The 13,650-nt window shown below is 37.7% G+C and overlaps 1 protein-coding gene across 1 annotated transcript in view; it reads left to right on the top strand.

Moving 5' to 3' along the window:
- Positions 1-6,706, top strand: part of RERG (RAS like estrogen regulated growth inhibitor) — a 101,479-nt gene extending 94,773 nt beyond the window's left edge. Inside the window, exons 4-5 of the mRNA XM_026037129.1 lie at positions 5,478-5,551; positions 6,231-6,706. Coding sequence (XP_025892914.1) covers positions 5,478-5,551; positions 6,231-6,638 — 482 coding nt within the window. The 3' untranslated portion in view covers positions 6,639-6,706. The remainder of the gene's footprint in view (positions 1-5,477; positions 5,552-6,230) is intronic.
- Positions 6,707-13,650: the final 6,944 nt, after the last annotated feature.

Genomic DNA, 13,650 nt, shown 5'->3' with positions numbered 1-13,650 from the left:
CACTGGTAATTTATTTTCCTTGCTGCTTAACTGACAAGAGGAAAGTATGATGAATATAAACTGCTAGGTCACGCACAGCAGTTGCAGTGACTTTTCTTGCTCTCAGTTTTAACCTGACTGGTTTGGGAATGGCAGCTGTACTACAGCCACAGATCCAATGGTAGCAAAAGTAGCCTCATAAGAGGCCAAAAAAGCTGAAAGCAAAATCAGAAGAGAAAGTCTGGTACACATCGCCCTGTCCATTCCAAAAACAACATTTGCAAAGGCAGGCTACACATGAAGTGCAAAAGTCTCCAGACTTGAATTAAATATCATTGCAAACAAACACCTTGGGCATTTCAGGTTAAGTTTGTGTCTTGACATTAATCTCTGTGTAGTGTGATAATCTTACAGTGTAAAGCATACATGGGCACTGTACAACCTCCTGGAACTTTTCTTGCTGTATTTCTTGCCTCTTGGGGTTACACTTGCAGAAACACTTAAGACATTGGAAAGCCAAGTCCAATTATTAGAGCTGTCAGAGTCACGTAGGCTCCTCTAAAACCAGTGCTCTTTGTGATTTTCTTTTGGTAACTTTTATTATATTACATATGGAAATGTTAGTATTAGCAATGCATATCATTACCTGACAATGTTATTAATATATAATGAATAACCGAGTTTTGCATATTTTTAGATTCGCAGCATCAAATACTAAGGAAACATGGTTATGCTCAACATGGAAGGAAGTGCACTAGCATTAAAAATATGTCCTAAGTGACAAGGGCTGAGCTGTAATTCCTGTAAATGCAGAATAAAAAGCCTCCTATAAGGTAAATAATGGATGGAGGAAGTAACAGCCAGATGCAAGGAATAAAAATACAGGCAGCTGAGCTTTTTGTAGAGCTAATAGTGGAGGAAATGAGGCAGCAGGAAGGACCTAAGGAGTAGCATCATAGAATCGTTGAAGTTGGAAGGGATCATCTAATCCAATCCCACTGCACATGCAGGGTCACTTAGAGTATGTGGCACAGGATTGTGTCCAAGTGGGTTCTGACCATCTCCAGATCTCCAGTAAGGAATGTTTATTCTGGTTACCTGGATTGTACAGCAGGTGACAATAGCCCTGGAGCAACAGGAAAATGCAGAGGGGGGTGGATTTCACAAAGGCAGACCGAGGCAAGGTTCTGGAGCACAAGGTGAGGCAACACTAGGTTTAGTAAAATGGAGGTACATTGTTTTCCTGAAAGGCTGTAAAAATGATTTTTCTCAAATGCAATAGCCTTTCTGATGGAAGTCAGAGATAGTGAGAGTCTACGTGAGCAGGGAATATGTGGCAGGGCAGAGGAACTGAGAACTTATATCAGGAATAAGGGAAATTTTATATTTTTAAATATACTCCTATATCACCACTGAACTAGACTAATTTACAAGTTCAGCCCTATTAGCTGTAGCAAAGGTTTTGGCTTGAAAACTCAGGTATAATTATTACACCAAAACTACTACTTCTGGATCTCTAGCAAGTTTTGAGTTCCAACTGTCCAACAGCCACCATGAGATCTAAGTTATTGGTTAAGCTTTTGTTTTGATTAATATGAACTAAATTCTGATGAAAGTGAAATTTGCATCTTTATGCATTTAAAAGAAGAAGAAAAGAGCTTCTTTACTGAGAGAGTAACAGATCTCTGGCACAGGCTGCCCAGGGAGGTTGTGGAGTCTCCTCTGGAGCCCTGTGCCCCATGTTCTGGGTGTCCCTGCTGGAGCAGGGGGGTTGGACTGGATGATCTCTAGAGGCCCCTTCCATCCTCAACCATTCTGTGACTCTATGGGTGATGTTATGAAGCACCAAGCTGTTGCATAAATTTAAGGGTAAAATGGTATATTTTATTTCTTCATCTTAAATGATTTATCTGCTCCTACTGTGTTTTCCTAAAATCAATAAACCATTACTATATAAGTATTTCCTCCCAGGACGATGCCATACCACTGCTATAAATTAGCTTTACAAAGTAAAGAGGTATTGGAGTCAGATCATTACATCAATGTGAATACAGACCAAGATCTAGAAATTACTTTTCAGATAACAGATTTTTTTTCCCAGAAAGAAAAAATCTGAAACAAATTTCTTTATTAGATTGGTATAGTCATGTACAAATAGGTTTGATAAATGACCATTTAAGTCCTATAGGCCAAAATTATACTACATATGCAAAGTGAGGTGATTAAGTTGAACATATTCATGGATACTCTGTGGTTCACAAAAGTACAAAATTTTCTATAAAAATTTAGAAATTTTTATTGCATTTTTAAAAAATCATACTGCTCAAAAAGAATAGATTTTGTCAAAGGCCTCTTTTTTCAGATGTATCAATTTGGAAATTTTATTGATTTTCCATAACGAGTTATTATGGCAATATATTTCAAATTGAAAAACAAAACAGCTATTACTGCATGAATATAACATTTTTGTTATATTCATGTTTCCTGAATAAGCTTTTATTAAAAAAAAAAAAAAAAAAAAAAAGAGAGAGAGAGATGCAGGAAGCAGCAGTGCTTTGCAGAACAGAACTACTAAGGAATTGCAGCATTATAATCAAAGTAGGACCATGAAAACAACCATGTCAGCTGTCAAAGCAACACACTCAGCACTACTTTTATCCAGTTACTGTGAATACAAACAGAAGCCTATTACACCCTAAGGCCAACAAGAATGGTTCAGATCTACTTACTCATATTGAAATAAGGTGAACAGCTGAATACAAATACTGTATTTTCCCATTCCTAATGGTGTCGGGCACACTTTATCTGTCAACAGTATGTCACTAGTTCGACTTTACAGCTAGTTCAGTTCTACATATAGCAAAACAACTGTGACATTTACTTTCCATCTTTGATATTTTAGCCATATAATTTAACATATAATATGTTGGCATTGTTTTATAAAAGAAAGTGATATTTTAAAGCTCAGAAAGGTGTCCATAATCTCAGGATCTTCTATTAGGAAGATCACTAGCACACAGTGTTACCTCCAGCTCTTTCTACTTGACCATGATGATGCAAGGACAAGACATTTAGAAGTCTAAAATTGATCTGATGAACCTAAGTTCCAGTTGTTCTTGTTGTGTGATTCATCCCAGGAAAAAGAGGCCAGACAAACCAAATCCAATACCTATTTTATTTCATCAGCTCTAATAGAAGCCAAAGGTCCTTAGGGGAGAAAGATTCCTGCACTGTAGATTGTTTAGTCAAGGATCCAGCAAGTTTCCACAGTCACCTAATTTCACTCTGATTGAATGTCAGAACAAACAAACAAACAACAACAAAACCTACAAATGGGCACAGGAAAAATGATACTAACAAATGCCAAAGCAAGGCATTGCATACATAAAGTGGCCATTCAACACCACCTAACTGGAACTCAAGACTTTAGGGCCTGTAATTCACTAGATGATTATTAGGATATTTCTGTTCCCTTAAAGGAGAAGCCATATCTGCAATTACACCAAGAATGCAGACAGATGCTGCTGTTTTTACACCCATCATTAAAATTCACCTAGCTACTGCACATTCCAAAGCACAAGAACAGACACAGTATTACTAAGATATATTTACACTAAGTCAGTGCTATTCATCCGGGACCAAATTCCACCCTAAGTTGATCAAGCAAAGGGAATTATATTTACAGCATAAAATCCTTTCTTGATAACTCAAGTTCCTTGAAAAATCTCTATGCTTTTCTGCAGCAGGGCTGAGTCTATTGCTTGAGATTTACTCTCAGTTTCACAGAGAACAGCTTACCATACCCTGGCTCCTTAAAGGCATTTAATGGATCCAGCAGAAGCGCAGTTGGATAAGGGGTACACCAAGTTGCAGGACTCATTCTCTACAGCTACTTGTTTAGTAGGGAGAGATAGTTAAAAGTACGCAAGTACTGCAAGGCCTAAATGACTAAGGAGCCAACATCACATTATTCATTTAAAGAACTGTCCCTTCACACTACACTCCCCCAGAGAAATGAGGCATAAATTTCCAAGCAGTCTTAGACATAGAGTACTGCACAAGGAGTCCCAGCCTAACAACCAGCACTGAAATTACTTTGCTAATGAGGCATCATTGCAACTTCTACACCACTAGAGCTTCTGCTTTTCTGCATTCCCTTGAAGGAATCATTACAGCTAGGAGGACATAAAGAAGAGAAGGGGAAAAAAAACCCAAAAACTTATATTTATCTTACTCTATTCTGTAGATATATCCTCAGGATGACAGAGGTAGGACCACAATTCCTTCAGTAGCCTCATTATACTGAACAGAACAGGACCATACTGCTTATACAAATCTGGCCTATACAGTCCAAAACTCTGCAGCAAGAGTAGTTTTTAATTAAATTGACCATTTGCCCCGACTAGGTGCAGCTGTGCTATTTAAAGTTCTTGTAGTACTTACATCATTCGAACATTCATGATTATAAGAGGTGATGTTCTTAAGTAGATTTAAAGAAAAGACTTTCAAGAAAATACAAACCCTTTCAGACGTTCTGATTCAAGAAATATGTTTCCTTTAACTTACCCTTCATTCCCATTTAGGAGATTTGCATTGAATAAAAGAATCATATCTCTAACAATGCAAAACATTCATAGTCATTGGCCACATTTTTACAACATATGTATTTGCCTTTTGATATAAAACATCTGTGAGCTAGCAACAGTAATAAATTTGAATGTTAGCACAGATGCTTTTCTGAATTTTAGGTCAAATGCTATCAAATGTAATGTATCAACTCATTAAGATAAAACAACTCCCTTTAGCATTAGGTTTCTGATAAGTTGCCTAGATCCAGAACCCAAGACATAGTAAACAGGTTCCTTTTCCCTGTAACATAGTATAAAGGCTTAATACCCACTAACAATTCTTATAAATCATGAAATGAGAAATCAGTGGTTGAGCCCTTGCTAACATAGGGGAACGTGATTTCAGCATGTTTCAAAAGGACATTCCTAAAATAGCTAGTTCTTCTGTAATTTTATCACAGTATAAGGCCTCTGCTTAGTGGTTAGCCTGAATAGGTCCCTGATCTTCAACCATAACAGTTTCAGTCTAGTCATATTTCAAACTAAGCCAGGACAAGCTTATGAGCTGGATCTTTTGAGAGAAGCAGCTTTTGAATATTTTTTCATAATCCTATGAGTGAGCATGAAGTATTGCCTGCAGCCTTGCAGATGTCTTTACTGCAGGAGGGTTTCCTTCTGAGTTGCAAAGTACAGTGTCCACAACTACAGTCTGCTGTAGGTTAAAGACATTTCAAAGAAAGAACTTCTCTGCCATACAGGGAGAAGTAAAGCATTCTCATTTGTAGAAAGTAGGACTTGAGACTGGCTGGAAGAGCTCCAAGAAGTGGAATTTAGTGAAACTATATGTTATATCACATCTTATGCTGGGGTATCCATAGATAAGAGAGATCAACCTCTTAATAAACTTTGCAAAATATGTTCTTAATTTAGAGTCTACGTATCGTCACCAAGCTACCATTGATGATGAAGTGGTTTCCATGGAGATTCTAGACACAGCTGGTCAGGTGCGTGGCTATGTATATTACTATCCAATATCTTGACTGGGATAGACAGTAGAGAATGGGAATGGTGGCTGGGCATGCCCCACTTCTGGAGTCTGAGCAGACAGCCTCTTTTCCCCACCATCTGGTTGACAACAGGCCCACTGTACCCTTGTATAAGGAGCCCTATTCAAAGTTTTCAAACATGAGAAGAACAAAGGCAGAATTTGCATTAACATTGAAATGATGTTTTTCTCATTCCTTTATTCTGGTCCATCCCAAAAAATGCTATTATTATGCTATTAAAAGTCTATTTATACAGTCAATTAATGAAGCTCAACAGAGCTTCCCAGAGTGACCTACATGTGTCCACATAAACGTTACCTAGTAAATGATACCACCAAAGTTTTGCCTCAGCCAGCCCTCCTTGCTTTGAAAACCTGGCAGGTTTTCACTGAACAGCCCTAGTTCAAGAGACATGCTTCTGATTGCCTGCTACCACCTTGGCCACGGGCAGCCCTTGGCACCTTCACAGAATGCTACACAATAAAAAAAGGTGCATAGAGTACATAGTCAAGGAGATGAATATGGCTTTGAAGGCATCAGGGGCAAACATCTATCCAAAGGGCTGTAGCCCTTTACCAAATAGTGACTTTTACCAACTAGTGTATACTAAAAGTTGGTGTCTGTCTTTTCACAACAGGAGGATGCCATCCAAAAAGAAGGACATGTTCGATGGGGCGAAGGCTTCGTGCTGGTCTACGACATCACAGACAGAGGCAGCTTTGAGGAAGTGCTGCCACTTAAGAACTTGTTAGATGAAGTTAAAAAACCCAAGAATGTCACTCTCATCTTGGTGGGGAACAAAGCAGATCTGGATCACTCCCGGCAGGTCAGCACAGAGGAAGGCGAAAAGCTGGCCACGGAACTAGCGTGTGCATTTTATGAGTGCTCTGCTTGCACAGGAGAGGGCAACATTATGGAGGCCTTCTATGAGCTGTGTCGTGAGGTACGGCGTCGAAAGATGGTGCAGGGCAAGACTCGGAGACGGAGCTCCACCACCCATGTCAAGCAGGCTATTAACAAGATGCTCACCAAAATCAGCAGCTAAAAGAGTTGTATTAAGGTAGAGAAGCATTATAGAGCATATAAGCTTGGGGCAGGGAGGAAGCAAGCAGAACACATTTTAAGAAAGAATGATCCAAACTTTGCAATTAAAAAAAAAAAAAAAACAGAAAAAACAAACCTTCCTTTCTGAGTAACATGGGTCAGACTTTCTTCCTGTTTCAAAATGTATTTAGCCACACTGCTTTTGGCTAACATTATCAACGAAACAAAACAAAAAAACTCCAAAGGACTAGATGATTTGGGGATTGGCATTGACAGAACGTCTTCTGCTTCTACAAAGCTGGCTCCAATTCCCTCCAAGTTAGTAGTGCCTGAACATCATTTCCAGCCATCAGGTTCCACAGTAGCCATGGAGGAGTAAGACTCGGTGTTCAGTTCAGCCACCATCATAACTGATATTGCCAAGGACTGAACACACTTAGAGGCTGCTGTGTTGTACCACAACGTTCATCTGCCACCTTTCACCAGCTCTAAACTGGTGCATGGTGTGCTTTTACTCCAAAATGTTCTTGCTCATGTTATTTTGTCAAATCTATGAGTGCCAAGGCATGCATGGCATGCAAAAAAAAAAAGTAGGAAAGGCCTTTTTCAGACCCCAGGATGTGTTTAGACAGGAGGACACACATTTAAGCAGGTCTGAAGTTCAGTTGCTTTTTCATATCCTCCAAAACCGCAGAACTCATCAAGAAATAATCAGCTGGTCCAGTGGCATTCGAGCATTTTTCCCTCCAAGTGCAGTGCTCTACTTGGGAAAATTGGTCTGTATGTACTGGGGAATCAAACTAAAACGATAACCATATTACTATTGATTTAGTTGTGGATAGTTTATAGCTTTTGTTTACATTTTTGCTTTTGGTCTTACTTCAAGTAGTTTCTCCTACTCTGTCTTCTACTTAAAAAGAACTGAAGCCATGGGAAAGGCAAGTATTTAAAGCCGTCAGTGTAAATCAGATGTAAATGGCCTTTACTGTATCAAAAGGCCATAACTTCCAGCTGTTTAAACTTCCAGATGTTGTTTGAAGCAATTTGTGGTTTAAACTAGCACAGAGCTTTGTAAGTTTATTTGGTACATTCAAATGAAAGTGCATTTTATCAGGTTTTAGTGCCTGGGAAAATAAGCTTTTTTCTTTTTTTTTTTTTTTTTTCCTCCTCTTCCTCTTTCTTTGTGCCTCTTGTTCACGGTAGTATTGAGACCTTCTTCCAGTAGAAGCAAGAGATAAAGAACTAGGTTTGGGGAGACTTTCACTTTATGTCTCTTACCAGTTACGTTGCAGTCCTTTAGGCATCTTGGTTTGGCATCACATAGAAGCACAGCCAAAGGGTGGGATGACAAATGGGAATATGAGTGGTATTCTCCTTTGAAGAGCATCCTTTTCACAGCAATCACCCACAACTATTCTCCACTGCTTTGTACTCTGTATGGTTATTTGCCTCTGTGAGGAAAGAATGCCAAATTCTATCACAATTTGCCACAGGTGTGGGGGAGTGAGGACATTTGATTGGATAGCATTATATCCAGCTATAGTAAGCCACATAAATGGTGGTACAAAACATTATTAATCAAGCCTGTATATCCCTGTAACAGGGAAAAGTCCTAAGTTAGGCCTTTTCAACAGGGTTGACTTAACGGTACTTCGCCAAAGTAAATTTTTTAAAACTTTCTCTCACCCACATCTCTAACCCTATGAACGATAAGAACATCACTTTCAAGTGCACATTATACTTGGGTTATGGGCTGTTATTTATTTTCTCTGTTTGCCCCAGTCTAGACGACAAAAATTCATTCACTCTTTTGGAATTTGTGTCTGTATTTTGCCTCGCATATTCCAGTATGCCACTGCATATCAGCTACAGTGGAAACCTCACTATGTCCTTCTGGGCGGGCAACAGATGAAATGTCACCATCTCTTTGACAGCTATTCCTGAACTATTGGTCATCTCTAACTTCTGTAAAAAGTCAGATTTTGCCTTTTTAGTCCTGTAAGTACTGCAGAATCAATACAAGTGTAAAAGAATAAGCTAGTGTTTATTCCTGCACCGGTAGTCATTAGCTGAAGGTCTGAACTTGCAATCATGTATGCTATAACATCAGCAGTGAGAGTGTGCATTTTTTCAGGCACTAAGTCATTGTGTTATCTTTGAAATCAGCGATGTTGCACCAATCTAAACAATTCCTTACCTGTAAATTGCATGGCAGCACAGTTCACAAGAAAAATCCTTATGTTGGTAATCTAAGCAACCAATTGAAACTCATTTATCCCTCTCTAGGACAATATGATTTTTTTTTCCTTCCCCTCTAAAAACCTGTCTTGGGTTTCAGAGTAGAGCTGCATTTGAAATACAGAAAGGTAATATATGAACTACAACAGAAAATAAGTTAATCACATTCATACTGGGAGAGCTGAAAGAGAAGCTAAGTTATGGCATTAATATCTTCCAAAAGAATCTCAGCAAGTTACATCTTTGCTACGCTGTCTGGTATGGGGAAGTCATAAAATCCCAGTGAAAGAAAATGTTCCACTGTGAAAACATGACTTATTACATAAAGAACCTCTAATAAAAATAGTAACATTCCTTTACAAAGACTGAATGCGGAAACTGCCAAATATGATAAATATTCAATCAAAAAGGAGGCTTCTATTCTGTGACCCTTCCTCCTATACGAACACAGATTTCTTTACTTAATTGAACATTTTTTTTCCCCTCTATGTAACAGGCTTCTTGTCAAGCCATTTACAATATAGTATATTATAATCTGTTGATACATAATGCATAGTATTAAATGCAATCTGATTTACTGCTGATCACAATGTTGCAACATATTATCAGCTATACTACAAAAATTTTCTACAATGCGCAAATTGAGCCAAAATGTGCTGAAGAATTGAAAAGGCCAAATGTAACGTGAAGTCAAATACAGTAGCCTTTTCACAGCAGACATGAACAGTTTAAATTCTGTTTTTACTACTGCAATTTAAATGTGCATATATGACACTAGCATTAATTTCTTCTACCCCTTTCATTTCTGTGGGAAGGGTTGAGAACAAAAAGAAACACAAAGGGAGAAGAAAGGTGAGCTATACGCTTGTCTTCTACAACAAGTTGATTGCCATTTATGAAGTTTTTAAATATTTATCTTCAATTGATGAAGAGTTAGTCATGCCCATGCTGCAAGATCTGGATCAGGAGTCACAACTTCCCTAGAACTTTAACAATTTCTGTATCTGGGAGAGCAGTGCAAATAAAGATGGAAGTGAAGGCCAGCCCTTAAGTTTGCACTTGGATCCAGACAAGTTGTCCCCAAACCTGGGGATGGTTGCATTTGGCAGTTTGCTACAAGGCTATTTGTTTTTTATATATATAACGATCTGTATGCATTTTTACATTAAAAAAAAAATGAAAGCTTGTGCTTGTAGATAATATATAAGAAAATATAAAAATAAAGATTAAAAAATGCCATCTGTACTGGACTCTTGTGAATTGATCTTCCTTCAGTTGTCTCCAAACTGTCTTCCAGCTTTTAAGAAGCCACTTCCTAAAGCCCTGTTTTTGCTTTTATTTAGCTTTTATCTCAGGCAAATGAACAGTGAACTTTGCCCAAATAAGCACTTAAGCATTTGGATCAGTTTATCCAAAGTTATGTGGCTGCTAGACTAGCATTTCTAGCATTGACAGATCAAACAGCAATTACAGTGAAACAGAACCATATGCCATTGGTAGCCAATTCAAGGCTGACAGAAAAAAGCTACAATGCCAGGTTCAATGAAACACACTGGAAGCCCTCCATTCAAATATTCTCCTGCCAACTAAATGACATGGATCCTGATCCCAAGCTTCCCAGATAAAATCCTGGGCTAAGAGGTCTGGGAGATTTATGCCATAGATTCAGTCGCCTTTTCACAGCTGTGTCCAGTCTCCAAGGATAAATACCATGTCCTATGGTTCTAATTTATTCCTTGTATATAAAGTATATTATAGTAATAATGCATAATCACACACAGTTCTAGTTTTAAACTATAGTGGCAGCTGAGCTGGAAACCAGTAACCTTGCTTTCCTACAAATCTGCATGAACCAAATAATCTAAAGCATGGATCATAAACTTCTAAATGACAGTAGGATATAAGAATGTCATCTGCAGCAGAGAATCGCATGAAGTCTGGAAGCCAGCTCTACAATGTGAGGTGAAACCTCCCAGGATTACATAAAGCATCTTTCTAGTCACTCTCCGCGGCTGTAGCACTGAAAAGGAACTTTCAGTTACGTTTGGCTGCTCTGTAACTTGCTTCTATAGCAACCAGTCAAAATAATCTTTCCTGCAAAATAAGTAGCAGCAGTCTTAAAGGTTACGTACAAACAGTCTTTGGGGTTCCTTATTTTTTTCTTTTTATGGCTGAAGCCATTTACATGTTTTAAAAAGAAAAGAAAAAAACACTTACAAAGGCAGAACTTTTGATTAACAAAGGCTCCTTGGCAGGTTCATTTAGCTGCCTTTATGTTCTTCAAATAATTAAGCATACAGTGAATATAGTGTCATTTTAGAAACTCTTATGTTATGCATTGTATTTCCATTACAGATGCCAGGCACTAATTATCTCAAAGTTATGCAAAAAGAGAGCAGTAGCTTACAGTTCCTTGCTTTGCAAGGTTACTAGCAGGCAATAATGATGGTTTGTGTAAGACCCATTCACTCAGGTTTCTGTAAACAGGGTTCCATATGAGGAAAGTCATTATTGCAACTTGTTCTAGTAAGAGGCAAGTGAAGGTGCTAGGACATGTGGAGTTACGTGAGCCACGTGTCAAACCCCTATTCATGGCCTCAGTAGTCAACATCTGGAGGAAACACTCCCAGAGCTAACCTCTCTTCTCTGCTTGAGATACCTGTCCTTCATTTTTGGCCTGAAGTATGCTGGTGGATAAGTTTACACTGTCATCTAATAAATCTGAATTTGGAGGTGCAGGGAAAGGTTAGTCTCCTGACTTTTTGGACTAGTTCTTTTCACCTTTGCCAGAATTCCTAAAGAAGCACTTTTCCATAGTTATCAGTCTACTCTCTCAATATCCAGGGATGTTTTATGGGCAAAGAGCCTATGACACTTCTCAGAGGTCCCTCTTACACGAATGCAGGATTTAAAAATACTTGTGGATGCAGATTCTAAAATGTGAACACAGCTGTTCTGAAGAGTTGGAAATCAATATTGTGTTGAAACATCTCATAGTTAAAAAACAAACCCTTGTCCAGTGCCAGGATCCTAAGCCAGACTCTGAAATGTACTGTATCTATGTGGCCACCTACCTCATATCCAGTAATACTGATTCATGTCCAAGTATTCAAGAATTTACATATCCTCTTTTCTAAATCAAGCAAGTTTTAGTTACCAAGAAAACATCGGTGTGCAAAAAAACCCTGGTGGTTTATTGAAATGCCTGATAAATCAACTTTCTCAGTACACATGGTCTAAATTCACCCTGGTTGTTCTATCCTAGTCAACGTTGTTGATACAAAAATTACTAAGGAAATTCAGAAGAAAACAGAAAATAGAGGAGAGGGAAGGAAATAGAGAGAAGAGAGACATTAAAAACTCAATTAGATATATTTTAAATTTAGGTTAAATATCCATTTTTCCTGCAAAACAGTTACAAGATTTAGTTGATAAACATTAAAATATTTTCATCAGTGAAAACTAGCATACAAGTGATCTGACCAAATAAAGGGAATTAGAAAAGTTACAGTGATTTTGAGTTGCATGTCTCTTTTTATTTTCAAATGTAACTCAAAAGAAATAAAAATATTATTATTACGCAACTGACATTAGGACTGGAATTTGTAATTAATGCCAGGATTCTGATATCCAGCTTTTAATACAGTTTCTGGAGTGTTCGGTATTTCAGGGTTATTTTTTAAGCTATGAAAAACAACCATCTCTAAATAACTTAACCCAGTGTTATCCCAGCTCTATTTTTTTTAATTCAAATTCTTCATAATTGGCTTCAAATATAAGAATATTAGATTTTTGTCAGGAATTCAACACCATAATCTTCCCTGAAAGCTTAACATTCAAAAATGATAAATGAATATATTAATACAAGATATATATTTGAGCGAAAAGCTCTCAGATTCTTGTTAGCTGTGTAAATCTTCAAAAATCAATGTCATTAAAATAATCCCCTCTGAGCAGGGCAGTAATGTCTCAGAACTGCCATATCAAAAAGCACTAACCTTTAAAATTAACAATCAAATGGATTAAACAATCAAATAATGATGTCAGTTCATGTCACTGATAGGGTTAGGTTATTGCCATACGGTGACATGATTTCTCCCCTGCACAAGATCTGTCCTGCTGTCTCAACATTCACAAGCAAATTTCATTTCATTCACTTGATTTTGTACTACTCATACATTTTGCAAGTGAGATATGCATAATTTTTAACCAAGTTGAAGTCCAAGAGAGTCAGATGTCTACTTGGAAATCTCTCTCAATATGCATTCTGAATTTGAAGGACAGCTGTAGAATAATGAATATCAAAACATCCACTGAGGAATTTTTAGAATCAACAGATGAGATTCTCTTCCTTCTTACGATCTGTCTATGCAGAGCTTTGTGTATTATCTAATGCCCCACAGTTAAATCCAAATTTATTCTGGTGCTTCTGAATTTAGAGACTCCCTTTGGAAAAAAGGGAAGACAGGAAATCAATCAAATATCTCTTCAGTTCCACGTAGAATCCTTTGCTAAAATACTGGACATTTCTACTTGGAATCCAAAATTCATACATCTCATAAGGAGAGGGATAATCTCAAGCACACTCACACAAAGGTTCAACTCAAAAAAAATGACTGCAGATCTGATATGGAAGCTTATACCTGCTTGAATCCAAATCATTTAATTTTTGCATTCTGAAACTAGGGCATATTTCCTCTCTTCAAAGTAGAATTTAATGGCAAAGCAGTGTTATTAGCAATATATTATTAGCTATATTAGTTAATTAGCTAATA

Source organism: Nothoprocta perdicaria, unplaced genomic scaffold (genome assembly GCF_003342845.1).
Source record: "Nothoprocta perdicaria isolate Ctin4 unplaced genomic scaffold, notPer1 scaffold_190, whole genome shotgun sequence".
NCBI lineage: Eukaryota > Metazoa > Chordata > Aves > Tinamiformes > Tinamidae > Nothoprocta > Nothoprocta perdicaria.
The sequence above is the reverse complement of the archived record's forward strand: the minus strand, read 5'-3'. Positions and strand labels throughout refer to the sequence as shown.